This window comes from Antechinus flavipes, chromosome 2 (assembly GCF_016432865.1).
Source record: "Antechinus flavipes isolate AdamAnt ecotype Samford, QLD, Australia chromosome 2, AdamAnt_v2, whole genome shotgun sequence".
Taxonomy (NCBI): Eukaryota; Metazoa; Chordata; class Mammalia; order Dasyuromorphia; family Dasyuridae; genus Antechinus; species Antechinus flavipes.
The window spans coordinates 513,148,222-513,175,062 of record NC_067399.1 but is presented as its reverse complement, the minus strand read 5'-3'; the positions used below and the strand labels follow the sequence as shown (position 1 = coordinate 513,175,062).

Sequence of the window (26,841 nt, the reverse complement as noted above, 5' to 3'; positions counted from 1 at the left end):
CCCTTTGATCCAGCAGTGTTACTACTGGGCTTATGTCCCAAGGAGATCATAAGGGAAAGAGACCTGTATGTGCAAGAATATTTGTGGCAGCCCTCTTTATAATGGCCAGAAACTGGAAACTGAATGGATGCCCATCAATTGGAGAATGGCTGAATAAGTTATGGTATATGAATGCTATAGAATATTATTGATCTCTAGGAAATGATGAGCAGGATGATTTCAGAGAGGCTTGGAGAGACTTACATGAACTGATGCTGAGCAGGACCAGGAGATCATTATATATTTCAACAACAATACTATATAATGGACGTGGCTCTCTTCAACAATGAGATGAACCAAATCAATTCCAATAGTGCAGCAATGAAAAGAACCAGCTATACCTAGTAAAAGATCTCTGGGAAATGAGTGTGAACCACTACATAGAATTCCAATCCCTCTATTTTTGTCCACCTGCATTTTTGATTTCTTTCACAGGTTAATTGTACATTATTTCAAAGTCCAATTCTTCTTGTGCAACAAAACAACTGTATGGACATATATACATATATTGTATTTAACATATGCTTTAACATATTTAACGTGTATTAGTCTACCTGCCATCTGGGAGAGAGGATGGGAGGAAGGAGGGGAAAAATTGGAACAAAAGATTTTGCAACTGTCAATGCTGAAAAATTACCCATGCATATATCTTGTAAATAAAAAGCTATAATAAAAAAAAGGGGAAAAAAGAGAATACAAAAAAACAAAACAAACAAACAAATCAAAAGTTATCTGCTTCCAGTGCAATCAGATTTATCTGGACTAAAATATATCCAGAATACTGTTCAATCCAGAATTAAATGAGTTTAATTTGATGCTTGCTTTTGCCTTTGAACATTCCCAATGAAAAAATAGATTCTCTTTCTTAAATGTTAAGCTCATCATCAGATGGATATATCCATTTAGATTTAAAGACAAGAAATATAGTGACACTTATAAGGTGCTTATTTTGACTCGTTGCTATTAAATATCATTATTATACTAGATCCTGGCTTCATCTAGGTTCTTTTTGTCCTGATTTAGATCATAAATGTAGTTAGAAGGGACCTCAAAGAACTTTACTCCCTCATTTAACAGATAAGAAAACTGATAACAGAGAGTTAATGTAATTTATTAAAGTCACATTGTATTCAGGGGTAGAACTAGATTTGAATCTTGACTCTGATTCTAAGACCAGCCAATTTTCCTACTGTATTACATGTAACATACATACATGTCCAGCTAAATCGTTTCTTCCAAAGTTTCAGTCTTACTGAGTGGTCTCCAAACCTTGGTGATTATACTGTTTCATTGTTATTGTTGCCCAGTCCTGACTATTTAGAACCTAATTTGGTGTTTTCTTGGCAAAGATACTAGAGTAGAATCCAGCTCATTTTAACAGAGGAGGAAACTGAGGCAAACAGTGTTAAATGATGTGCCAAAGGAAATGTCTGAGGCTAGTTTCAAACTCAGGAAGATGAGCGTTCTTGACTTCAGGCCAGCTATTCTATCCACTATGTTACCTAGCCACCCATACTGGCTTATACTCAAAATCAAAGAAAGGGAACTTCACAAATACACCAAAGTAGGAACCTTTTAATTCAACAATCAGAGGTGACTTTGGTAAGATTGCTCAACCAAGTTGTTAACTTTTTCTTGTATGCTTATATGTTTATAGACTCATCAGTTACCCCAGCCTTTTCTCCACATAGATCTTTCTTTCTCTTTAGGAATGAAGGGATTTGTCTGACCAGTCTCATAGCCAAAGTAATTGTTCCCACATAGTAATCTTCATTGGCTCCATATTAACTCTAGGATCAAATACAAAATCCTCTATTTAGTACTTAAAACCCTTTATAATCTATTTCTTTCCCACTTTCCCAATTTTTTTTTGCTCTTTCCTTTCCTTTACTCACTGTTCTATCTGGCTACACTGGTTTGCTTGCTCTTCCTTGAATTCCATCTCTTTTTCATCTCCTTATACCTCTGGACTGGTCATCAGCTGTACCTGGAATGTTCTTCCTTCTCACTTCCACTTCCCTGTCTTCCCTGTCTTCCTTTAAGACTAAGCTCAATTCCATTTCTGTATGAGGATTTTCTCAAACCTCTCCCACCACCTTTTGCTCCCCTACTCTTACGTCTAATATTTTCTTTTATTTCTGCTTCATATAATATACTTACTACATATGTGCATATATACACAGATTTATATGCACAAATTATTTGCATATCATCTCCCCAATTAATATATGACCTCCTTAATTGCAAAGATCATGTTTTTTTCTCCCCTCTATATCCAATGTTTGCTGAAGTTCCTGACACATTTTTTAATGTTTAATAAATACTTGTTGACTGACAGGGGACTTAAGCAATGGTTAGGAATCAAATAATCAAACTTAGAATTTTCTATCCAGGATTATAATGTTTCATTGTGAGCCCATATAAATTCTTTCAGTGTACATAATATGCCCCCTGTCAATGAGTATGGCTAGAGATCCAAGTGCAGGGTTTGTGCACAGGTTGCAAGTGCCTAGGGATCACTGTGTGTTAGCAGCACACAGGTAGGTGGTTGAATCTTCAAGCTGGGAGGCAGTGATGTGTAGGGAGCTGTGACTTTCCTTCAAGTTGGTTATAGATCCAAATCTTCCTCTTTGCTTCCTTCCTGAAGTCATATAAAATAGGAAGGTGAGACCTCTCTCAGGATCTTGCCTGTACCATTGAAAACTTCTTGGATCACTCTCTGAATAAGTACAGTTGATAGTGGTACTCTCTCCTTCCTGGACACTCAGGGACAGAGGACTCTGTGTTACTTTCTGTTGGCAGCTCACCCCTGCATAGAAAGACAATGTCAAACTTGGGGGTTCCATCATGAAGCCTGCATCCCCTTCAATATTATCTTTACTTCTATACCAGAGCAAGAAACCCCAGGCTGATATTCCCCCTCCCAACTTCAGAAACCCCAACTCACAGCTCAATTGAAGAGAAAACATTAGTAATGAAACCAGCCAGGATTTTTCCATTTTTCCCTTCTGCCAAGATTTTGTGCCTGGACTCTCCAAGTCAAAGGGCCTTTCTTAATTCTAAATGTTTGTAGTTCTTCTTCTTCCTCTTTTTTGGTTGCAGCAAAAACAGAATATGCTCATTTTATCCTTTTATAGACGGTGCACAATCCTATTTGGAGATAATTAACAAGAGACTTTCAGTTGAAGGCATCTCTATTTAAGGTAGCATTGCCCCCTTCAGGATATAGATAAAATTGCTGGGGCAATGGAGGACATGTTTCTGAATTCTTTGGAATAAAAGAGATCCCTTTGTCACCCTATTGTCTTTCTTTTTCTTCTTAAGATAAAAATTCTTTAAAAAATATCATTTTTCCCAGGCTGGAAACTCAGGGGCTACTCATGGGTCTCATCACACTCCGATCAACACTGGAGTTTTGACCCATTCTGTTTCTGATGCTGGCTGGTTCCCCACTTCTTAGGTGTCCCTCTTCTTCTCAGGATTTACCATATTAATGGTGGTTAACTTTTTGTGTGCTCTCATTTGGCATAGACCATTGCAGCTCAGATCTCAGGAGTTCAAGGGATCCTCTAACCTCAGCCTCCCTGATAGCTGGGAATACAAATGTGTACTACTGTACCTGACCATCACTATTTCTGTCATTGAATATTTAGAATCGGTAGTTTGTGTGAAGAACTTAGATCTTAATTAAAAAAAATTGTAAAACATTTTTCAGTCCTCTGTGTTCTTCCATTCCAGCAATTTCAGATCTTAGTAATTTTCTTATCCGTACAATGTGAGACTTATATGAGATGGTCTCTGAAGACTGCTTTATTCTTAAATCTGTGACCCTGTGATCCTACAAGATAGTTTTGCTTCACATATGAAAACCATGTTTAAGGGCATAACATTGGAGATCTTATGTTCCCTGGCTACAGTGATTTGGGATGATTTAGTTGCCTATGCATAAGAAAAAATCATATATGGTCTGTAGAAACTTTTCCCCCCAAGCTATATTTATCCCACAAATGTAGCTGATTTTTTGGGGGGTATGGAAGAAAGTTTTCTGTAGATTCTAACTGCTAAGAGGGTAGAACTTAAAAGGTCCAGAACCATCTAGATATCCAGAAGGAACATGGGAACAAGTAGAAAGCACATTTATAGCTCAAAGAAAGCTATAAACCTTTTTGTAAATACTTAGAGTTTCTTTTCGCTAAAGGTAGATCCCCATCTTAATTTATCCCAACTCTGATTTCAGATATTTGCTAGCTATGTGAACCTAGTCAAGATATTTAACCTCTATTTGCCTCTGTAATGACTGTTTTCCTACCACAGTTTCCCCGAATTGTTATATCTCAGTTTCTCTGAATTATTATGTTATGCCCTGAATAAAATTATTATGGCAACCTCCCCCTTCCTTACCCCATTAAGCTTTTATATATCAGTGAGTCATAAAACTCCAGGTGGCTTATCTCAAATATCTGGATATTGCTCACTATCCCTTTCCCTAGACTCTCTGTCTCCTGCTCCCAACCTTCTTAACCCCTATTCTGTCAGGACTAAAGTCATGATCCTTTTCTAAATTATGGCTTGTCCACTCACTCAGTGTTTTGCCCCACCCCTTGCCTTTGTTAACCTGATAGCTGGAGCCCTATAAAAGTCTCTGAAATTAATTGCTCATGGCTGGGTGCTTTGAGACAAGAGTCCAATTTAGCTGGCTGGCTTCAGCTAGTCTAAATTCTCCACTATTAAAATATTAAAAATGTATTTTCTTTGGTTTCTCCAGTATTACACCTCAATTTCCTTAATCTCTGCTTGCCTCAGTTTCCTTGAATGTAAAATGTAAATTATAATAGCACTGATTATAATAGCAACAGGGTTGCTATGAGGATCAAGGGAGAGAATATTTGTAAATATATTGGCATTATGTCTGGCATATAATAGGTGTTATTCAATGCTTTTTTACTTCTCTCTTTATAACTCTCTTTCTCACTCTAGTTTCCTCTCTTCTCACTCTTCTTTCCTTTCTATTTCCCTGTTGAATGAAATGGTTTTTTGTACCCAATTCAGTGTATGAATTTATTATTTTCTCTTTTGATTAGTTTAGATGAGAGGTTCAAGTGTCATCTGTCTTTGTATGTTTAGACGCTTTCCTGACCTTTTGATTATGTGGGATAATTTTCCTTAACTTTTTCTTCCTCTCCCCATTTGATAGATATTCCTCTTCCTGCAGCCTTTGAAAAATTGCTTTCTGAGTTAAGCACAATTGATAGTGTTGTATCTCCCTCCAGACCCTTAGGGACTGAAAACTTTGCTACATTTTCTATTGGCTGCTCATTCTTGTGCAGAAAGGCAATGCCAGACATGGGAGTGTGGTCATCAATTCTTTATCTTCTTTAAACTTTTTTAACTTCCGTAAAACAGTCAAAAAATCACATTGATCCATATCCAACATCTGTCTCTCTTCCTTGACATTATGGGGAATGTGGCCCTCTTTATATTTCCTATCCACACATTACCTGTGCCTTTATAACTCACAACCTACCTGAAAATACATCTTTGCCCATTCCCCACCTCCCATCATTGAGTGTTTGGATCTGGGACCTGATATATACAAATCAGGGCTTTCTACTAAAACGGTTTTCTCATATTTTAAAGTTGTTAGTTCCCCTATTGTAGGAAACATCAGAGATTCTTAACATGGCTACTCAGCTAATTAGAACTAACTTTGTCACTATAAATTGTACACAGGTCCATAAACAGATTTTCAGAGTCCACTATGGCCTCCTTTATGAAAACAAAACCACTTTGTCATGGTACAAAGAATCTCCTTAAAGTTAGGGATATGTCTATTCTATATCCTCCAGATCTCATGTTCAACATATGATGTGGGATCTTGATGAATATTTAGTAATATGAATATTTTATAGTGGCAAGTCTATGGGATTGCTTCCTAAGCAAGAAGAGGCCTACAAAGTCCCTGTCCACAATGGATTGATAGCCTTACAGTTCTAAGAGGGAGATATTAGTCCCAGGACAGGAGAGGTACTCTTTCCACAGTGGGCAAATTTCTGGGAATATTTTTAAAATTAAAATTGGATATTTTGTGGCATTTAAGAAATGTAGACTTTCTCCCTTCTATCGCTTCTCTTCCCCCCCCCCCCCAAACATTGAATTTCTGGGGAAATGAGAATATATTCAAAGTAAGATTCTTGCATTACTGTTCTTAGGATTTAGAAATTGAAGGAACTTTGGAGGATATATTATCCAATCTTCTTATTTTGCACATGAGGAAATGAATCCTAGATCAGGTGTTTGCTATGCCTCCGGTACTTAGTCATGAAATCACACAGATGGCAAGGGGCCCAAGCTTTGATACAATGTTATCTGATTAGAATTCAGGGCTGCTATGTACTTCTATTATGGAATAGTTATTTTGAGGTACCACAGCATACAGTGGATACTAGACCTTAGTGGGGAGATAGAGAAGGAATATTCATCTAATGAGCACATTTCTTTTCTAGCATGAAGTCAGTTTGGTGTCTACATGAGATGAATGAAACCTGGGGGCAAGAATTTTTGTCCTTGTCCATGAATCTATTTTAGTTCCATTGGAATAGGGATTCTTAATTTTTGTGAGTGAATGAGTGTGTGTGTGTGTGTGTGTGTGTGTATTTGTGTGGTAGATCCCTGTGGCAGTCCAGTAAAGTATATGGACTCCTTAGAATAATATGTTTAATATATTGGATTACTTGTCTAGGGGAAGAGGTGAAGGGAAAAGAGGGAAAAAATTTGGAAAACAATGTTTTGCAAAGATGAATGTTGAAAATTATCTATGCATATGTTTTAAAAATAAAAAAAGCTTTACTAATAAAATAAACTTTAAAAGAATATGTTCAAATTCATTAAATAAAATACAGAAAAAAGGAAACCAAAGGTTAATGAAAATAAAGATTTTTTTTTCCTTTCCAAATTCACAGACTCCTGAGAGAAATCATAATTTTTTTTTTTATATTAAGGATCAATTATTGAATTAGGAATAGGATGGTTCCCCTCTTATTTCCTCATTCAGAAATCAGAAACCTGTAGGATATTCTCTGAAGGATATTATTGATAGATGATATTGCCCAAATACCCAGGGTACATGTCTTTTGATAGTGGGTAACAGAAATATAAGAACTTATTTTTATTTTTATTATTTTTTTTATTATGGCTTTTTATTTACAAGATATATGCATGGGTAATTTTTCAGTATTGACCCTTGCAAAACCTTCTGTTCTAACTTTTCCCCTCTTCCCCCACCCCCTCCCCTAGATGGCAGGTAGACCAATACATGTTAAATATGTTAAAGTATATCTTAAATATAATATATGTATACATATCCATACAGAGGAACTTATTTTTAAAGTTAAATGAAATTTTTAATGAATCTGACCTTTGTAATTTTATATACCCTGCAAAATAGAGAGCTTCCAAGCATTTGTGGGGTGTAGGGGTGGAATATAACTATCCAAGATACTAGCGACAGATAATTTTTGGGGGAGTGGAGAAAGGCAAATAGTGAAATGCCTTCATATTATAAGATCATAAATTTAGAGGTTGGAAGGGTTCTTAGAAGGTATCAAGTGAGATTTCCTCATTTGACAGATGAGGAAACTGAGACTCAGACAGGGGACTTGCCCAGGCTCACAGAATTAATAAAGATTCAAACATATCCATATCCAGTACTCTTTTTATACTTAGCATTATTCCTAGTGAGTATTATTTTCCTACTCTATTGAAGGCTTACAATAAATTTGTATCATATATCTGTGTCTGTTTTGGGTATAGGATCAAGTTTGAACATAACTACAGTAGAGTTTGGGGGCAATGATCTGAGAAATATGAATCTTTGATTAGGAAGAATTAAGAAAATCCAGGACTGAGCTTAAGCTATATTTATATAGAAATTTAGGACTTTTTACTCCCAAAGGATTAAAAAAATGTATTATATATCTGTGTAATTTTTCTCCTTTACTTTATTATTTTAATTTTCTTTTAAAAATTTTATTTTCCAGTTACATGTAAAAACTTTTTTTTTGGTTATACATGTACTTTCATTAGAAAAAAAAAATTATGAATCATGTTGAGAGAGAAAAATTAAAACAAAAAGGAAACGCCATGAGAGAAAAAAAGAAAAAGAAAAGTGAACATAGCATGTGTTGATTTACATTCAGTCTCCATAGTTCTCTCTCTGGCTGTGAATGGCATTTTCCATTCAAAGTTTATTGGAAATGCCTTGAATCACTGAACTGCTGAGAAGAACCAAGTCTGTCATAATTGATAATTGCACAAAATTGTGTTGCTATGTGCAATGTTTTCCTGATTTTGCTTCTATTTAGATAGTAAGTTTCCCCTGAGAATTGCTTTGGCTGCATCCCATAGGTTTTGGTAAATTGTCTCATTCTTTTGGATGAAATTATCTATTGTTTCTATGATTTGCTGTTCTACCTACTCATTCTTTAGAATTAGATGGTTAAATTTTCAAATGGTTTTTAGTATATCTTTTCCTGGTCCTTTATTTAATGTAATTTTTATTACATTGTGATCTGAAAAGTAAGCATTTACTATTTTTGCCTTTCTGCATTTGAGTCTAATACATGATCAGTTTTTGTGTAGGTGACATGTACTACTGAGGAAAAGGTATATTTCTTTCCATCCCCATTCAATTTTCTCCAGAGTTCTATCATATCTAAGTTTTCTAAGATTCTATTAGATTCCATAGTTTCTTTCTTGCTTATTTTGTGGCTAGATTTATCTAATTCTGAGAGAGTGATGTTGAGATCTCCCATTAGCATAGTTTTGCTATCTATTTCTTTCTATAACTAGCTTGACCTCTTCCTTAAGAATATGGATGCTATATCTCTTGATGCATATACATTTAGTATTGATACTACTTCATGGTCTATAGTACCTTTTAACACGGTTTAGTTTCCTTTCTTAACTCTTTTTATTAGATCTATTTTTGCATTTGTTTTATATAAAATTAGCATTGCTACCCCTGCTTTTTTTCCTCTTTGGCTGAAGCATAATAAATTTTGCTCCATTTTTTTGCCCTTACTCTGTCTGTAGCTGTTTCAAATATGTTTTTTGTAAAACATATTGTAAAATTCTGGTTTTTAATCCATTCAACTACTCACTTCCATTTTATGGTAGAGTTTAGCCCATTCACATTCATATTTATGATTACTAACTGTGTATCCTCCATTCTATTTTCTCCCCTGTATATTCTTTTGTTCTCTTTTTTCACCCTGTCCCTCCTTAGTAGTGTTTTGTTTCTAAGCCATCCTGCCATCAACCTGACTTCCCTTCTCTCATCCCTTTTCTATTCTCTTATCTCTTTCTTCTAGTGTTCCTGTCCTTCCTTCTATCCAGCCCCTCCCCTTTCTTTCCTCTGTCTTTTCCTACTTCTTTATAGGATAAAATAAATTTCTATACTCAAGTGAGTGAATATGTTAATTCCTCTTTGAGCCAAAACTGATGAGATTAGGATTCAGGCAATGCTTATCATCCTCCCCTCTTTCCCTCTATTGTAATCGACTTTTGTGCCTCTTCATGTGATCAGATTTATCCCATTTTACCTCCCTTTTACTCTTCTCCCAGCACAATCCATTTTCCATCCCTTAACCACTTTTTGTTTGATCCCATCACATCACAGTCAATTTATACTCACATTCCTGTCTATGTATTCCCCTTCACCTGCTGTGATAAAAGATACAGTTCTCAAGTGAAACTGACCATTCCTTTTTTTTTTTTTTAATTATAGCTTTTTATTGACAGAACATATGCATGGGTAATTTTTTACAACATTGTCCCTTGTACTGACTTCTGTTCCAACTTTTCCCTTTCCTCCCTCCACCCCTCCCCTAAATGGTAGGCAGTCTTATACATGTTAAACATGTTAAAGTGTATCCTAGATACAATATATGTATGCAGATCCATACAGTTCTCTTGTTGCACAAGAAGAACTGGATTCAGAAGGTAAAAATAACCTGGGAAGAAAAACAAAAATGCAAGTAGTCCACATTCATCAGTGTTCCTTCTCTGGGTGTAGTTGATTCTGTCCATCACTGATCAATTGGAACTGAATTAGATCTTCTCTTTGTTGAAGATAACCACTCCATCAGAATACATCTTCATACAGTATTGTTGAAATATATAATGATCTCCTGGTTCTGCTCATTTCACTTAACATAGTTCATGTAAGTCTCTCCAAGCCATTCTGAAATCATCCTGCTGGTCATTTCTTACAGAACAATAAATATTCCATAACATTCATCACATTTTACCCAACCATTCTCCAATTGATGGGCATCCATTCGTTTTCCAAAACTGACCATTCTTGAAGTCCTTCCAATTTATCTTGAGCTAGAGAGTGGTTCATTCCACCATTCAAAGACTTGGTTTTATGAGATGTTTAAGGGAAACTGACAAAGTTTGAGCATCTTCCTGGTTTCACTCAGCCATTTTGGCGCTGTCCCCAAAACTCTCAGTGGCACTTTGGAATACTTGGATGATACTTTGGAAAAGATATTTGTATAGTTTTTTCCCTAGTTACTTATAATAAAACCCTTAGAGGCAGCAAATAAGGCTTATGATTTAAGACTTTGGGCTATATGTGGGGTGGTGCATAGGTAGGAAGAGCCAGAAACATGTATCCAATGAATATGAAAGAGAGCAGGCAGACCAATCTGAAAGAGTTCACATGAGGCTGAGAGGGAACTATTCCAGAACAAAGAAATATTTCTCCAGAGATAGCAAAGAGAGGAGGAGAACCCTAATAATATAGCACCTTATCAATGATGAAACTGAAGTGAGGATCCAAGACCTCTCCCAGACCTCTGGGCGTGTATCAATCTGACCTGGTTTGGTTCTAACACTTCTGCTGTAGTACAGAATCAGGTAGGTAACATTAGCCAGGCTTCTGATTCTTTAGAATATAGGCTTCTTGAAGTCAGGGCCCATTTTTGCTTTTTATTTGTTTTTCCCTCCTTTAGAACAGTGCCTAGAACACAATAATTGCTTAATAAATATTTGCTGATTGATGAATTAGTTTCAGAATCTTAAGGTGTAGCTAGAATAAAAGGGCTTGTAATATGAATCAGAAAGGATGAAGATATAAAAATGCATTTAGGGTGAGACAAAGTGCTTCCTGCCAGAGACTGTGGCTGCTGTCTCAGCTTTAGGGTTTGTGCACAGCTTACAGGAGCCTGGGGATTACTGTGCCTTCACAGCACAGAGATAGGTGGCTGAGTCTTCAGGCTAGGCATTGGTGATGTGCAGGGAGCTTAGGTGCTCCCTCATTCTGATCGCAAATCTTAGCTTTCCATTCTGTTTCTTCTCTGACTTTATAAACAATAGAGAGGTAGGGCCTTTCCCAGGGTCCTGTCTGAACCACTGTCGCCCTAGGTTAGTAGTTTCCGTGTAGTTGCAGTTGACTGTGATGCTCTCTCCCTCCTGGATCTTCAGAGACTAAGGAATCTGCTCCACCTTCTGCAGGCAGCTCACCCCTGGGCATAAAGACAATGTCAGACATAGGTCTTTGGTCATCAGTTCAACATCTCTCCTTATTTTAAATAATTGCCACAACACAACCAAGAAGCCTTATTTGAACAGTCCCTTTCTATTTCTGAGTCCTTTGAGAAATGATTTCTGGTTTTCCTGTTCCCTCCCATAAAAATCCCTCAACTCACAAGCCAGGTGAAGACATAGGATTGACAGGGAGGATTTATGAGATATTTCCATTCTTCTCCTGTTATGACCAATGAACAACCAGTTTGGGGTTCTGAAAAATGATCTCTCAAGTCAAAGGAGTTCTCAATTTTAAATGTTTTGTCTATTTTTTTTTTTTTTTTTTTTTTTTTTTTGCTCCATGAAACAGAGGGAGGGATTTTCAGTTTGAGTGTTCAGTCAATCACAGCCTGGTCTATCATCTCTCGCACTGTAAGCAGTCATATTTTATGGATGCTTAGTCAAGGCATTCAGCTGAAAGTATGTCAGACAATGGTAACATTGACTCCTCAGGCTATGAATAGAATATTTGTGGAGTGATGAGGAAATAAACCTATTCAGTATTCATGAATACTCTGGGGAAAGAGATCATCATATTTCTATTTTTTCTTTCAATAAACAAATCTTTTCTAAGTGCCTACTATGTGTGAAACATTGAAATGCACAATAAGCCATGTATGTATTGAGGATATGGTGAGTATGAGATGTAAAGAAATGAGTATGATGCAAAATGAAATGTAATAGGGAAAGGAAATATAGCGCTCATTGTGTGTCAGGAACTGTACTAAGTGCCCATTGCAAATATGTTATTTGATCCTGATGACAATCCTGTGAAGTAGGTGCTATCATTATTATTTTCACATTACATTTGAGGAAACTGAGGCAAATAGAAATTAAGTGACTTTTTTGGGTAATTCAATTAATACTTGGCTGAAACCAAATTGGAATTCAGTTCTTCCTCATTCCAGGCTCAGCATTACATCCACTGTGCCACAAGTTGCCAAAGGAACAAATGAAACACTCCCCCAAATTTTTTCTTTTTCTTTTATTGGGGTGTTTACAGTATAATATTGTGAAATTTCAGGAAAGTATTTGGATAGGCTCTCTTTCATCTACTGACCTTCATGTGCTATCTGCAATTTCCACAAAACTCCCCCTAAATTCCAATTTAATTTCTTATGAAGGCCTGCAATATATCAAAACTGCGATGGAGAAAGTTGTGATGTGGAAGGGATAACTGTATTAAGAATGAAGGTATTATAAAAAAGCAGTATAATTTTAAGTAAAGTGTGAGCTCCTCTTGAGTTCTTAGACTTCTATTACTGCTCCACAGAAGCAATAAGCTACCTGGGGAAAGTCAGGAAGCAAACAACAAATCCCTGACCTTGGGACCATAAGATAGAGCTGGAATTAAAATGTGCTTAGTGTAGATCCAGAAAGATGAGGAGCCTGTGAGAAACAAATCAAAGCTCTGAACTGTCACCTTATTACTCTTTTCCAGGGAGTGCAGCTATAGTCCCAACTGCAGCTTTATTCACTGGTAGCTGATTCACAGGGAATCAATGTGACTCCACACCACAGAGGTAGGTGGCTGAATCTCCAGGTTGGAAGTCAGTGATGTTTGGGGAACTGTGATGGTACATCATGCTGTTCATGGATCTTAACCTTCCTCTCTTCTTCATCTTTGAAGTCACATAAAATTGGAAGGTCAGGTCTGTCCCAAGATCTTGCCTGAACCATTAAAGGCCTTGGGAAGTACTGTCTGAATAAATACAGTTGATAGTGATATTCTCTCCTTTCTAAACACTTAAGGACTGAGGACTCTGCTCCACCTTCTGCTGAGCTCACACTGTGTAAAAAGACAATGTCATACTTTAGAAACTGGTCATTAGGTGTCATTCCATTTAAAGGTTTTTCCTTTTGGCTCCCATAATACATCTATGAAACTCTATGCGATTTTAATCTAGATTCTGCCTCCTTGATATAACATTTTGAGGTAATGCATTTTTCTGTGCTACTGACAGCATTTTGGAGAATGTTTCCTTTTAAATTCCCACGTTTTGAGGCAAGGTTGGGTCTCTCTGTTTATTTTTTCAAAAACCCTCCAAGTCACAGTTTATCAGAAGCCACACTATTACTAAAGAGTTCTCCAGGAACTTCTCCATTCTCTCCCTTGCTTTGATCAAAAAGTACTTATATCTAAAATGTGAAGTTTAGACCAGGACTATCTAGTAAAGAAGTTGTTCTCAAATCTAAATATTATTGAATGAGGAAACATCAATGGTGCTCAACTTGGTTGCCCAGACAATCACAGCTGCATCTGTTATGGAATAAATTGTAATGATCTCATTCAGACACAGAAATCACCAAGTGAAGATTATTTTTTTGGCATGGTAGTCCTCCTCCACCCATGTTAACTATAGAATTTCTAGGAAAATGGAAAAAGATTTGCCAGGAACAATTGTTGGCTACTTTGGGTAAAGAATAATACTTGCTGTGCTATTCTTAGGACATAAAATGTTATGGAGCTTTTGAGGACATCTTAGGATGACATTATAACTTTTAAATTGGAAAGAACCTCAAAAGCCATCTATTCAAATCTTGGTTTACAGATGAGGAAAATGAGTTCTAAATAGGCTTAGTAATAAACACTAAAACTGAGTAGTGACCTCTTAGATATGGGAATTTGTCCAGTATCTTGTGATTACATATCCATGGTTATAGTCACTAGATTTATATTTTTGTAATTGTAAATTAGATCACCCTTTATCTTAATTCTTACCTAGCTCTTAGTCATTGACTGGGCATTGCCTCAGACAAACAGGCCTAGGAAAAAAATCTTAATTTAGAAAGGCCAAGGTCATCCACTGCATCCCAGGTCATTGCCAGTCATCCTGACTGCTGTCTTGCTACTGGAGTTTGATGATTCTGAAGGAAAGAATGAGGCTGACAACACTGAGTAGCTCTGCATCACTTAAATCCAATTCACACACAAGTCAGGATAAACTTTTGTGATGAGGATCAATGAATCCTCTTAAAGATTGAAGGATGAAAAAGGGAGAACTTTCTGACAATGTAAAGGAAATTTTAGCAATAATTAGGAGTTATTTTGCCCAACTATATGGCAATAAATCTGATATATAAGTGAAATGGAGGAATACTTACAAAAATATAGATTGCCCAGATTAACAGAAGAGGAAATAAATTATTTTAAATAGTCAAATTTTAGAAAAAAGAAACTGAATAAGCTATTAATCAACTTCCTAAATAAATCTCCAGGGCCAGATGGATTTACATGTGAATTCTACCAAACATATAAAGAACAACCAATTCCAATGCTATGCAAACTATTTGGAAAAATTGGGAAAGAAGGAGTCTTACCAAATTCCTTTTATGACACATAAATGGTGCTTATATCTAAACCAGATAGGATCAAAACAGAGAGAGAAAATTGTAGATCAATTTCTCTAATGAATATTAATGCAAAAATCTTAAATAAAATATTAGCAAAGAGATTACAGCAAGTTATCCCCAGGATAATATTCCATGACCAACTAGTATTTATACCAGGAATGCAGGGCTGATTCAGTAGGAAAACTATTAGCATAATTGTCTATATTAATAATCAAACTAACAAAAATCATATAATTATCTCAATAGATACAGAAAAAGTATTTGACAAAATCCAATGTCCATTCCTATTAAAAACACTAGAGAGTATAGGAATAAATGGAGCTTTCCTTAAAATGATCATTTGCATCTATTTAAAATCATCAGCTAGCGTCATATGTAATAGAGATAAACTAGAACCATTCCCAATAAGATCAGGGGTGAAATAAGATTACCCACTATCACCATTACTATTCAATATTGTATTAGAAATGATAAGTTTGGCAATAGGTGAAGAAAAAGAGATTAAAGGAATTAGAGTAGGTAATGAGGAAATAAAATTACCACTCTTGCAGATGATATGATGATATGCTTAGATAATCAAATAAAAAATTACTAGAAACAATTCACAACTTTAGTAAAGTTGCAGGATACAAAATAAATTCATAGAAATCATCAGCATTTTTATATATTACCAACAAAGTCCAGCAGCAAGAGATACAAAGAGAAATTCCATTTTAAATAACTGTCAAAATTATAAAATATTTGGGAGTTTATCTGCCAAGGCAAAGTCAGAAAATATATGAATCAATTATAAAACATTCTCCACATAAATAGTCAGATCTAATCAACTGGAAAATTTTCAAGTACCCATGGATAGGCCAAGCTAAAATGATAAAAATGACAATACTACCTAAATTAATTTACTTTTTCAGTGTCATACCAATCAAACTTCCAAGAAATTATTATACAGAGCTAGAAAAAATAATTGTAAAGTTCATCTGGAAGAACAAAAGATCAAGAATTTTAAGAGAATTAATGAAAAAATGCCTTGAATTTAATAATGAAGGTGGCTTTGATGTACCAGACCTAAAAACTATGTTATAAAGCAGTGATCATCAAAATCATTTGGTACTGGCTAAGAATAGAGTAGTTGAACAGTGAAATAGGTTGGATCACAGGACAAAATAGGCAATAATTATAGCAATCTAGTGTTTGACAAACCTAAAGACCCTAGCTTTTGGAATGAGAATTTACTATTTTACAAAAATTGCTGGGATAATTGGAAATTGGTATGGCAGAAACTAGGCATTGACCCACACCTAACTATACCAAGATAAGGTCAAAATGGGTTCATGATTTACACATGGTGATATTATAAGCAAATTAGAAGAACAAAGGATAGTTTACCTCTGAGATCTATGGAGAAGAAGAAATTTGTGACCAAAGAAGAATGGAATACATTATTGAATACAAAAGAGATATTTTTTATTATATTAAGTTAGAAAGATTTTGTATAAACAAAACTAATGCAGATAAGATTAGAAGGAAAGCAATAAACTGGGAAAACATTTTTATATTCAAGGGTTTTCATAAAGGACTCATTTCTAAAATATATAGAAAACTGATTCAAATTTATAAGAATTCAATCCATTCTCCAATTGATAAATAGTGAAAGAATATGAACAGAAAATTTTCAGATGAAGAAATTAAAACTATTTCTAGTCACATGAAAAGGTGCTCTAACTCACTATTGATCAGAGAATTGCAAATTGAGACAATTCTGAGGTACCATTACACACCTCTTAGATTGGTTAAGATGACAGAAAAAGATAATGACAAATGTTGAGGGGATGTGGGAAAAGTGGGACATTAATATATTGTTGGTGGTTATGAACTGATTCAACCATTCTGAAGAGCAATTTGGAGCTGTGCCCAAAGGGCTATCAAACTGTGCATACCTTTTGATCCATCAGTGTTTCTACTGGGTTTGTAACCCAAAGAGATCATAAAGGAGGGAAAGGGACCCACATATGCAAAAATATTTGTGGTAGCTCTTTTTGTAGTGGCAAGAAACTGGAAACTGAGTGGATGCCCATCAGTTGGGGATTGGTTGAATTATTTATGGCATATAAATCTTATGGATTATTATTGTTCCATAAGAAATGATCAGCAGAATGACTTCAGAGAGGTCTGGAGAGACTTACATGAACTGATGCTAAGTAAAATGACTAGAAGCCGCACACACACACACACACATATACATAAATATTACATTTATATATATTATACACAACAAGAGTAAGATCATATGATGATCAGTTCTGATGGATGTGGCTTTCTTCAACAATGAGATGATTCAGGCCAGTTCCAGTGGTCTTTTGAAAGCCATCTGCAATCAGAGAGAGGACTATGGGAACTGAATGCGGATTACAACATAGTATTTTCAGTCTTTTTGTTGTTGTTTGTTTGCATTTTTCTTTCTCATTTTTTCCTTTTTGATTTTTTTTGTACAGCATAATATTTATGGAAACATATATAGAAGAATTGTACATGTTTAACATATATTATATTACTTGCAGTCTAGAGGAGGGGTTGGACAGAAAGAAGCGAAAAATTTGGAACACAAGGTTTTACAAGGATGATTTTTGAAAATTATCCATGTATATGTTTTGAAAATAAAAATATTTAATTTGATAAAAAAGGAAAAAAATTATAAAAAATAATGGCAGATGAACAACAAGAAGTTAGTCAATAAACATTTATTAACTGCCTGCTCTGTTTCATGCATTTTGCTAAACACTGGGATTAGAAACAAAGGCAAAAACAGTGTTTAGAGAGCTTACAGTCTAATGGGGAAGACAATAGTCAAAGAAATATGTAAGATAAAAGTATGTCCAGGGAAAAGTGAAAATAATGAATAGAGGTAAAGCATTAGTTTTAAATGGAATTAGGAAAAATTTTCATAGAAAACAGGATTTCATCTGGAATTTAAATGGAGAAGAGGAAATCAGGAGGTAGAGATGAGGAATGAGAGATTTCCAGGAATGGGGATAGTCAGAAAAAATGCCCAGAGCAATGAGATGGAGAATCTTGTTCAAGGAACAGAAAAATCTGGGTTGAAGAATATTTGTAGAAGGGCTATAACATGTAAGAATCATGGAAAGATTATTCAGGATGGAGAAGTTGATGGAGAACTTTGAATATCAGAATTGAAGTGGATAAAAACTAAGTAGAGAAAGTGAGCCTGGCAAAATGAGCATGACCTAAAAAATAGTCACAGTGAGACTAGGTGGAGCAAGTGGCTCCCCTTCCCTCTGTTCCCTCAAAATAACTTGCTGAGGAAATCCTAGTTACTCCTACAACTTGTAAATCTTTTCCTTTCCCTGTTTCTACAAGATAGGAAAGGATGTGAAAGAAAGGGGAGTCCATTCAAGTTGCAACAGATCCCTCAGCTTTCTATTTGAAAGATGTTATATTGTTCTCTAAATATGGCAGTGCCATTTCATTTACTTAATTGTAAATCAATTAATCAACTAATAAAATAAAATTTTAGATCAAGAAAAATCAGTTAATTGTCAAATCCTGTCATTCAAGGATTATGAATGAATAAGGAAGGGAGAGCCCAGAGAATACACATGAGAGACATTTCTTGTTTTTAGTAACTTGGAAAGTATTTGTGGTCAAATTGACCAAGAATCTAGGGACTAGCTGCAGATTATGGAATTGAGAGAAAGTTCACGCAGGATAAAAAGTAGTTCACAGACATATATACAAGAACAAAGAAATGTCTCAAGTTCACATCAGCAGTCCAATCACATGCTATAAATCTGTCTTAAGTGCTGATCCTTAACATATTCTGTGAGAATAGTCTGAGTATTTGAGGTGTGATCTCTAACAGACCATTAGGTGAATCATTGCTTGACCCCTAGTTACATTCTGTTACACTGTATTGCCAATAGGTGCAGAGGCCAGGACAGAAGGTAGTAGCTAAATTTCTGATCCCAGAACCATAAGATGGAATTGAAATGAGAATGCTTCTGTATACTGGGAAAATGAGCCGGTGTGTATTCTTTTAGGTTGTCATAAAGTTTTCTCTGAAAGAATTTGCATCTCAGCCCTAGGTTTTTGCACAGCCTGCAGGTGTCTGGGGATCACTGTGCTCCAACAGCACAGAGGTAAGTGGTTGAGTCTTCAGGCTGGGCATTGGTGATATGCAGGGAGCTATGGAGCTCCTTTGTGCTGTATCTGGATCTCAACCTTCCATTCTGCTTCTCCCCTGAAGTTAGGTAAAATAGGGAGGTGAGGCCTTGTCCAGGGTCCTGACTGAACCACTGCAGCCCTTGGCTAGTAACTTCTGTGTAGCTGCAGTTGATTGTGATGCTCTCTCCCTCCTGGATCTTCAGAGACAGAGGATTCTGCTCCACCTTCTGTAGGCAGCTCACCCCTGGGCAGAAAGACAATGTAAGACATAGATCCCTGGCCATCAGGTCAGCATCTCTCCTCATTTTATGACTATCATTTTCACAACACAGCCAGCAAGCTCCATTTGCTCAACCCCTGACTGCCTCTGAGTCCTTGGGGGAATGGTTTCCAGTTTGTCCTGACCCCATGTACAGAAACCCCTTAACTCACAGGTCAGGTGAAGATACAGAATCAGCAGTGAGGTTCCATGGCGGGTGTCCATCTCCCAACACCAGGGTCCGTGAATAGCTAGTTCTAGGTTCTGGGAAATGGATTCTTTAGTAAAAAGAGATGTTGTCACTTCTTAAGATAACTAGTTTTATTCTACCCTGTCAAATAGCATAGGGATTATCAGCCTGACTACTTAGCCAATCAGCCTGGCCTATCATTCCATACATTATAAATAGTTACATTCATAGATGCTCAGCTTCAGCACTTAGCTGAAGCTATGTCATACAATGGCATATTGCCCCCCTCAGGCCATGTTTATTATATTTCTGGGGCAATGAGAGAATGATCAGAATTCATGAATACTTTGGGCAGGGAAATCATTGTATTTCTGCTTCTTTCCTCTTCTCAATAGTCAAATCTTTTATAAGTGTCCACTATGTGCAAATTACTGTTTTGGAACAAAGTACACAACAAACTATGTATTTGTTGAGATTGGGTGAATATAAAATGCATAGAAATGAATAGGTAGAATGTAATAGGCATAAAGGGAAAACATAAAAATTGTCAAAAAGAAATTTGGGAACAGAAAAAATACTAACTTGGTTGAGAGAATCATGGCAACTGTCATAAAAGAAGCAGGTCTTCAGATTCAGAAGGGGTATCTTCAGCTGGAGATGTGTGGAAGTTGAAGGGAGCCTGCTTATGATTTCTTATAGAACAATAAAATTCCATTACATTCATATACCATAACATCCAGCCATTCCCCAACAGATGGGTATCCACTCAGTTTCCAGCTCCTTGCCATTACAAAAAGGGTTGTTACAAACATTTTCTGTACATGTGGATCTTTCCCAGTCTTTTAGGATTACTTTGGGATACAGAGACACAATAGAGACACCGCTGGATCAATACGTATATGCAGTTTTATAGTCTTTTGGGCATAGTTCTAAATTGCTGTCCAGGATGACTAGATCAGTTCACAACTCCACCAACAATTCATGAGCATCTCAGTTTTCCACATCTCCTCCAATATTTATCTTTTCCTGCCATCTTGATGTTGTTCTTTCTTTCTTTTTTTTTTTGTAATCAGCTTGTTCATAATTTTTAGTAGAACAACAATATCCCATTGCATTCATGTACTTTCATGGCATTTCAGCCACTTCCCACTTGATGGACATCCACTCATTTTCCAATTCTTTGCTACCACAAAAAAGGTGCTAAAAGATTTTTGCACATGTAGATCCTTTCCCCTTTTTTATGACATCTTTAAAGTCATTGCTGGGTCAAACAGTCTATACAGTTTTATAACACTTTGGGCATAGTTCCAGATTGTTCTCTAGAATGGTTGGATTATTTCACAACTCCACCAACAATGCATTAGTATTCCAGTTTTCCTATATTCCCTCCAACATTTATCGTTATCTTTTCCTGTCATCTTAGCCAATTTGAGAGGTGTGAGGTTATACCTCAGAGTTGTTTTAATTTGTATTTATCTAATCAATATTGATTTAGAGCTTTTTCATATAACTATAAATGATTTTAATTTCATCATCTGAAAATTGTCTGTTCATAACCATTGACCATTTGTCAATCTTTATAAATTTGACACACTTCTTTATACATTTTAGGAATGAGAACTTTATCAGAAATACAGGCTGTAAAGATTTTTTTCCCAGCTTTGTACTTCTCTTTTAATCTTGTTTCTGTTGGTTTTGTTTGTGCAAACCTTTAAAATTTAACATAATCAGAGTTGTCCATTTTGCTTTTCATAATGTTCTCTAGTTCTTCTTTGGTCATAAATTCCTCTCTTCTCAAAGATCTGAAAGATAAATTATCCCTTGTTCTTCCAACTTGTTTATGGTATCAGCCTTTATGCCCAAATCATGTATTCATTTTTTTCCCTAAGGCAAGTGGGGTTTAGTGACTTGCCCAGGGTCACACAAACAGGAAGTGTTAAATGTCTGAGACCAGATCTGAACTCAAGTTCTCCTGACTTCAGGGCTGGTGCTTTATCTACTGCATCACCTAGCTGCCCCTTATGTATTCATTTTGACCTTTTTTTGGTAGGGGATGTGAGATGTAGTTCTATGCCGAGTCTCTATCATATTATTTTCCAGTTTTCTCAGCAATTTTTGTCAAATACTGAATTTTTATTACAGAAGTTGGAGTTTGGGGGGGGGGGTTTATCAAATACTAGATTGCTATAGGCCTTGATTATTGTGTTATATGTATCTAATATATTCCACTGATCCACCACTCTATTTCTTAGCCAGTCTCAAACGGTTTTGACTATTGCTGCTTTATAATATAGTTTTAGGTTTAGTACTACTGTGCCACTATCCTTTGTATTTTTTTTCATTAATTCCTTTGATATTCTTGCCCTTTTGCTCTTCCAGATGAATTTTATTATTATTTTTTGTAGTTCTATAAAATAATATTTTAGGCAGTTTTATTGGTATGGCTTTGAACAAATAGACCTATTTAGGCAGAATTATCATATTTCTTATATTAGCTCAGCCTAGCCATGAACAATTGGTATTTCCCCAAAAGTATTTTGTAATTGTGTTCATATAGTTCTTGGTTTCTCTTGGCAGGTAGATACCCACATATTTTATTTTGTCTACTGCAATTTTAAATGGAATTTCTCTACATCTTGCTATAGGGCTTTGTCAGTAATATATGGAAATGGTGATGATTTGTGTGGGTTGCTGTTTCAAAGAAGGAATTATAAGCATGTTAGATGCTCCAAATGTATATTGTCATGATCAAGTGACAGGATCCTCCTTCTCCTGAGTGGAAGAAAGGCTGTGGAAACCTTCATCATCACAAAATCTATTAAATTTATGAAAGTACTGAAATTATTTCTGGAAGGAAATTCAATTTGTTGTTGGTTCTCATCTGGTCTCATTGCAACTTTCAAGAATTTGGAATCCTGAGAACATGCAGTTTGATGTGATTATCAATATCAAAGGACATGAGGAAAATGTCTTCCTTAGTCGGATGTTCCATAATCAGAGATAAAATTTGAATTCTGCCTCTATAAGGAGACTAAGAAAACCAGTAGCTTTGTCAACTGGAATCTCTCTTGGGCAAAGAAGTTGGTATTTTGCTTAGACATCAATCCCAGATAGGTTTAGAATTGGGAGGGAAATAATTGGAAATGACTCTGGAAGCAGCAACAAATTGGATTTCTAAGAATAGTGGGAGCTAAGAAAGTTCATCCAGTTTTAATCATGTTTTCACTAGCGTGTAAGGGTTTCTATTTTCAGATATTCTATCAGAAATTAAAAATATTCTGATAATTTTAGCTTTTGTTATTTAAATGACAATTTTTTATGCTGTTTGTTTGTATTTTTATTTAGTATTTGTTATTCAGTCATTAATTTCATTGTTGTGAGGAACATGAATATAATAATGAAGCTCTCCAATATCTATAATTTTTAATCTTAGAGAATTGTTTGGGGGTTCTCAAAGGTTAAGAGAACTACTGATGTTTACATAAGTGGTATTTGTCAGAGGAAAGACTTTCACCCAAGTCTTCCTGATTTTGAGAATAGTTTTGGAATGAGAAAGACTTGAGATCAGGTGCTGAAATGCTTACTGTGTAAATTGCTTAATTTCTCTCAGTCTTAGCTTCCTCATATATATGTAACATGGTCATAATAATAGCTTTGTAGAGTTATTGTAAGGATCAATGAGAGAATATATGAAAAACATTTTGAAAACGTAACACACTACAGAAATGCTAGCTATGGTGATGATATTTGAGTCATCCTCTCTCATTTTTCTTATAAGAATGCTTTATTTGTTTGTTTCTTTGCCCTTACTGAAGCAATTGGGATTAAGTGACTTGCCCAAGGTCCCACAGCTAGGAAGTGTTAAGTGTCTGAGGCCAGATTTGAACTCAGGTCCTCTTGATTTCAGGGCTGGTTTTCTATCCACTACACCACCTAGCTGCCCCAAGAATTCTTATAGAATAAAGGAAGGATTCATCATTTCAGAGAGAGAAAAGAATTGTGGAAAATGAAAATCTGTACTATATTACATAAAATAATTGAGACAGAAGAATATAAGAGAAAGTATCGATGGAGGGAGAGGTAAGGATGGTGAAGTTATCAAGCCCTAGGGAGCCACTTAAGGTAGAAGGAGAGCAAAGAATTGTCCCATTTTTAGGAAAAGACTCCAAAATCATAGCCTTAACAAGATAATCCTGCTGTTATGACCCTGATGCACCTTTATAAATTTGGGTTGAGTTATTAGGAATTATGAGCTCTGGAGAATGTCTAAATGGATAATGGTATATTAATATTACTAAATAGTTCTATGTCAATGATGATGAGGAATTCAGATAATTCTGAAGGACATTCAAAGCCTTTTATCAGTTGGTTCCTTTCACCTTTCTAGCCTTTCTTGTACCTTCCTTACATGCAGGTTCTCTTAGATCTGGTAATACTAGCTTGCTTGAAGAAACTAGGTTGCACAGAGAATAAGGTGGTGAGATCCAGTCTGACCTTAGACATTTAGCAGCTGTGTGATTCTAGGCAAGTCATTTTACTTCTGTCTCTTTCAGGCTCCTGAATTATACATGAGATCAGAACAGCATCTCCTTTTTGTGAGAGTTAAATGAGATAATATTTGTAAAGTCAAGTAAGTAGAATGCCTAGTACATAATGGAAGAGAGAAGACAGACTTTTGTTAAGCACCTACTATGGACTACGCTAAGCTCTTTACAAATATTTTGCCATTTAATTTCCAAAACAATATGGAAAGGTAATAAGCTCTTAAGAAATGTTTGTTGACCGACTGATAGAAAAGTGAGGTAAGTAAGTATTATCTGAAGTATAGTTGAATGAAACAATATGAATAAAGGGGGAAAAAAGGCTGATTGCAACATTATACATGTTAAGACTAATAATTCGTAGCCTAAATAAAAAGACCACATTAGCTGTGGAAAAGAGTAAGAAAATGTAGTTTCTAATATTCCCTTTCATTTTTTTTTACAGAGATGGATGCATGGGGATGGAGGTTGTATATGGAATATTATATATTCTGTTAGACTTCATTAATCTTGTGTGGTATTTTTTTTCTCTCTTCTTAGATTCTTTGTTATGTCCCTATGCTTAGGGGTGAACATAAAGAAATATTAAGATATTAAAATGATAAAATCACCACTCAATGAAAATAAAGTGTGTCCTCTACCTAGTCTGCACCTGCATCCTCAGACCTGCATCTGACTTTCTGTCACTGCTTTCAGTAAGGATAGGAACTTGGGGAAGGTCAGAAAGCAAGGGATAAATCCTTGATCTTAGAATCATAATGTAGAGCTATAATTAAAAGATTCCCATTGTGGATCTAGAAAGAGGATAGAGAAACTGGGAGAAAAAATATTCTGAGGATGTCATGCTATTGTACTTTTCTAGGGAGTATGAATAGCCTCCAACCACAGGGTTTGTGCACAGGCTACAGGTGCCTGGAGATCACTGTGCTATCACAGCACACAGATAGGTGGCTGAGTCTCCAGGCTGAGATGCAGTGATGTGCAAAGAGCTAAAACGATCTTTTCTGCTGAATGTGAATTTGAATCTTCCTTCCTGTTTTGTCCCTGAAGCCAGGTAAATTAGCAAGGTGAGGCCTTTCCCAGGATATTGCCGGAACCACTGTACGCCTTGAGTGTTTTGGTCTGAATAAGTGCAGTTGATGGTGATATTCTCTTCCTCCTGGACATGCAAAAATGAAGGATTCTGTTCCACCCTCTGTTGGCAGCTCACCCCTGTGAAAAAGACAATTTTAGATACTGAAAACTGGTCATCAGGTCAACATTCCTTTTATTTTGCTTTCCCCAGCCTCTACCTTCTCATTCATCAATAGAAACTCAATGTGCTTTTAAAACTGAAGTCTTCCATTTCCTACTTAGTATTTTGAGGAATATCCCCCTTTTAAGCTCCTATGTAATATTTTTGGGGAATAGTGAGTCTCCCTTTTCCTCCTCTCAAAATTCCAACTCACATTTTAGTAGAAACCCCATGATCACTAGTGAAGTCCTTAGGAGCTTCTCCATTCTCTCTCTTGCCTTGATTGATGAATGCTTGGGTCAAAAATCTGAATCACACACCAGTACTCTCTGTTCAAGTTATCTTTCTCAAAACATCTCTCATTGTATCAGGAAACATACCAGTAATCCTTCAGCCTGGCTGCCTAGCCTATCAGAGCTTCATCAGTTACATACATCACACAAAATACCATACACAGACACAGAAATCCCCCCACTGAAGACATTTTTTCCCATGGCTGTCCCGCTCCCCCTTATGGTCAACCATTGAAATTTTAGGGCAATGACTATTATTAGGTCTGTATCCTAAAGAAATCATGAAAGAAGGAAAAGGATTTACATGTGTAAAAATATTTGTACCAGCTCTTTTTGTGGGGCAAAGAATTGGAAATTGAGAAGATGCCCATCAATTGGGGATTGACTGAATAAATTATGGTATTTGAAAGTAATGGAATATTATTGTTCTATAAAAATGATGAACATTTTAAATTTTAGATTTTAGAAAGATTTACATAAACTAATGCTGAGTGAAATAAGCAGAACCAGCAATAATAAGATTGTGTAATGATCAACTATGACGGATTTGCTTCTTCTCAGTGGCTACTCAGTGATCCAAAGCAATCCCAATAAACTTTGGTTGGAAAATACCACCTACATTCAGAGAGAGAACTATAGAGACTGAATACAAATCAACACATGCTATGCTCACTTATTTTCTTTTTTCTTCTTTTTTTTTCTTTTGTGGCTTTTCCCTTTATTCTGATTTTTCTCTCCCAACATGATTCATATGAAATATATTTTAAAAGTACATGCATAAATAAAAAATGTTGTTTCTACATGTAACTGAGGAAAATAAAAACTAAAAAATTAAAAAAAAAGAAATTTTAGGGCAAAGAGAGAGTTCACTAGGAAAGATTCCTGGCTATTTTGGGTACCATAAGATGCTTCAGTACTATTCTTAGGATGTAAAATGTGTTGGAACCTTTGAAGACATCTTTGGATGATAAGATCATAAATTTAGAGCTGAAAAGTAACTCAAAAATTATCTACTATAATCTTCCTTTATGGATGAGGAAACTGATTCCTGGATTGGTTGTGTGACAAACATTGGAAATCTAAAGTGACATCTCATAAATGGTATTTTATCTAATACCCTATGACTCCAAATTGAAAACTCTTTCTATTGTCAATCAACATTA

The 26,841-nt window shown here is 35.7% G+C and overlaps 2 gene segments (V, D, J or C); both read right to left on the bottom strand.

The window, feature by feature from the left end:
* Window positions 1-19,112: 19,112 nt before the first annotated feature.
* Window positions 19,113-19,645, bottom strand: LOC127546863 (T cell receptor alpha variable 21-like). The segment is given in 2 exon segments: window positions 19,113-19,405; window positions 19,594-19,645. Coding segments are annotated over 2 exon segments (345 nt in total).
* Window positions 19,646-24,950: 5,305 nt separating this feature from the next.
* Window positions 24,951-25,847, bottom strand: LOC127551024 (T cell receptor alpha variable 21-like). The segment is given in 2 exon segments: window positions 24,951-25,363; window positions 25,600-25,847. Coding segments are annotated over 2 exon segments (345 nt in total).
* Window positions 25,848-26,841: the final 994 nt, after the last annotated feature.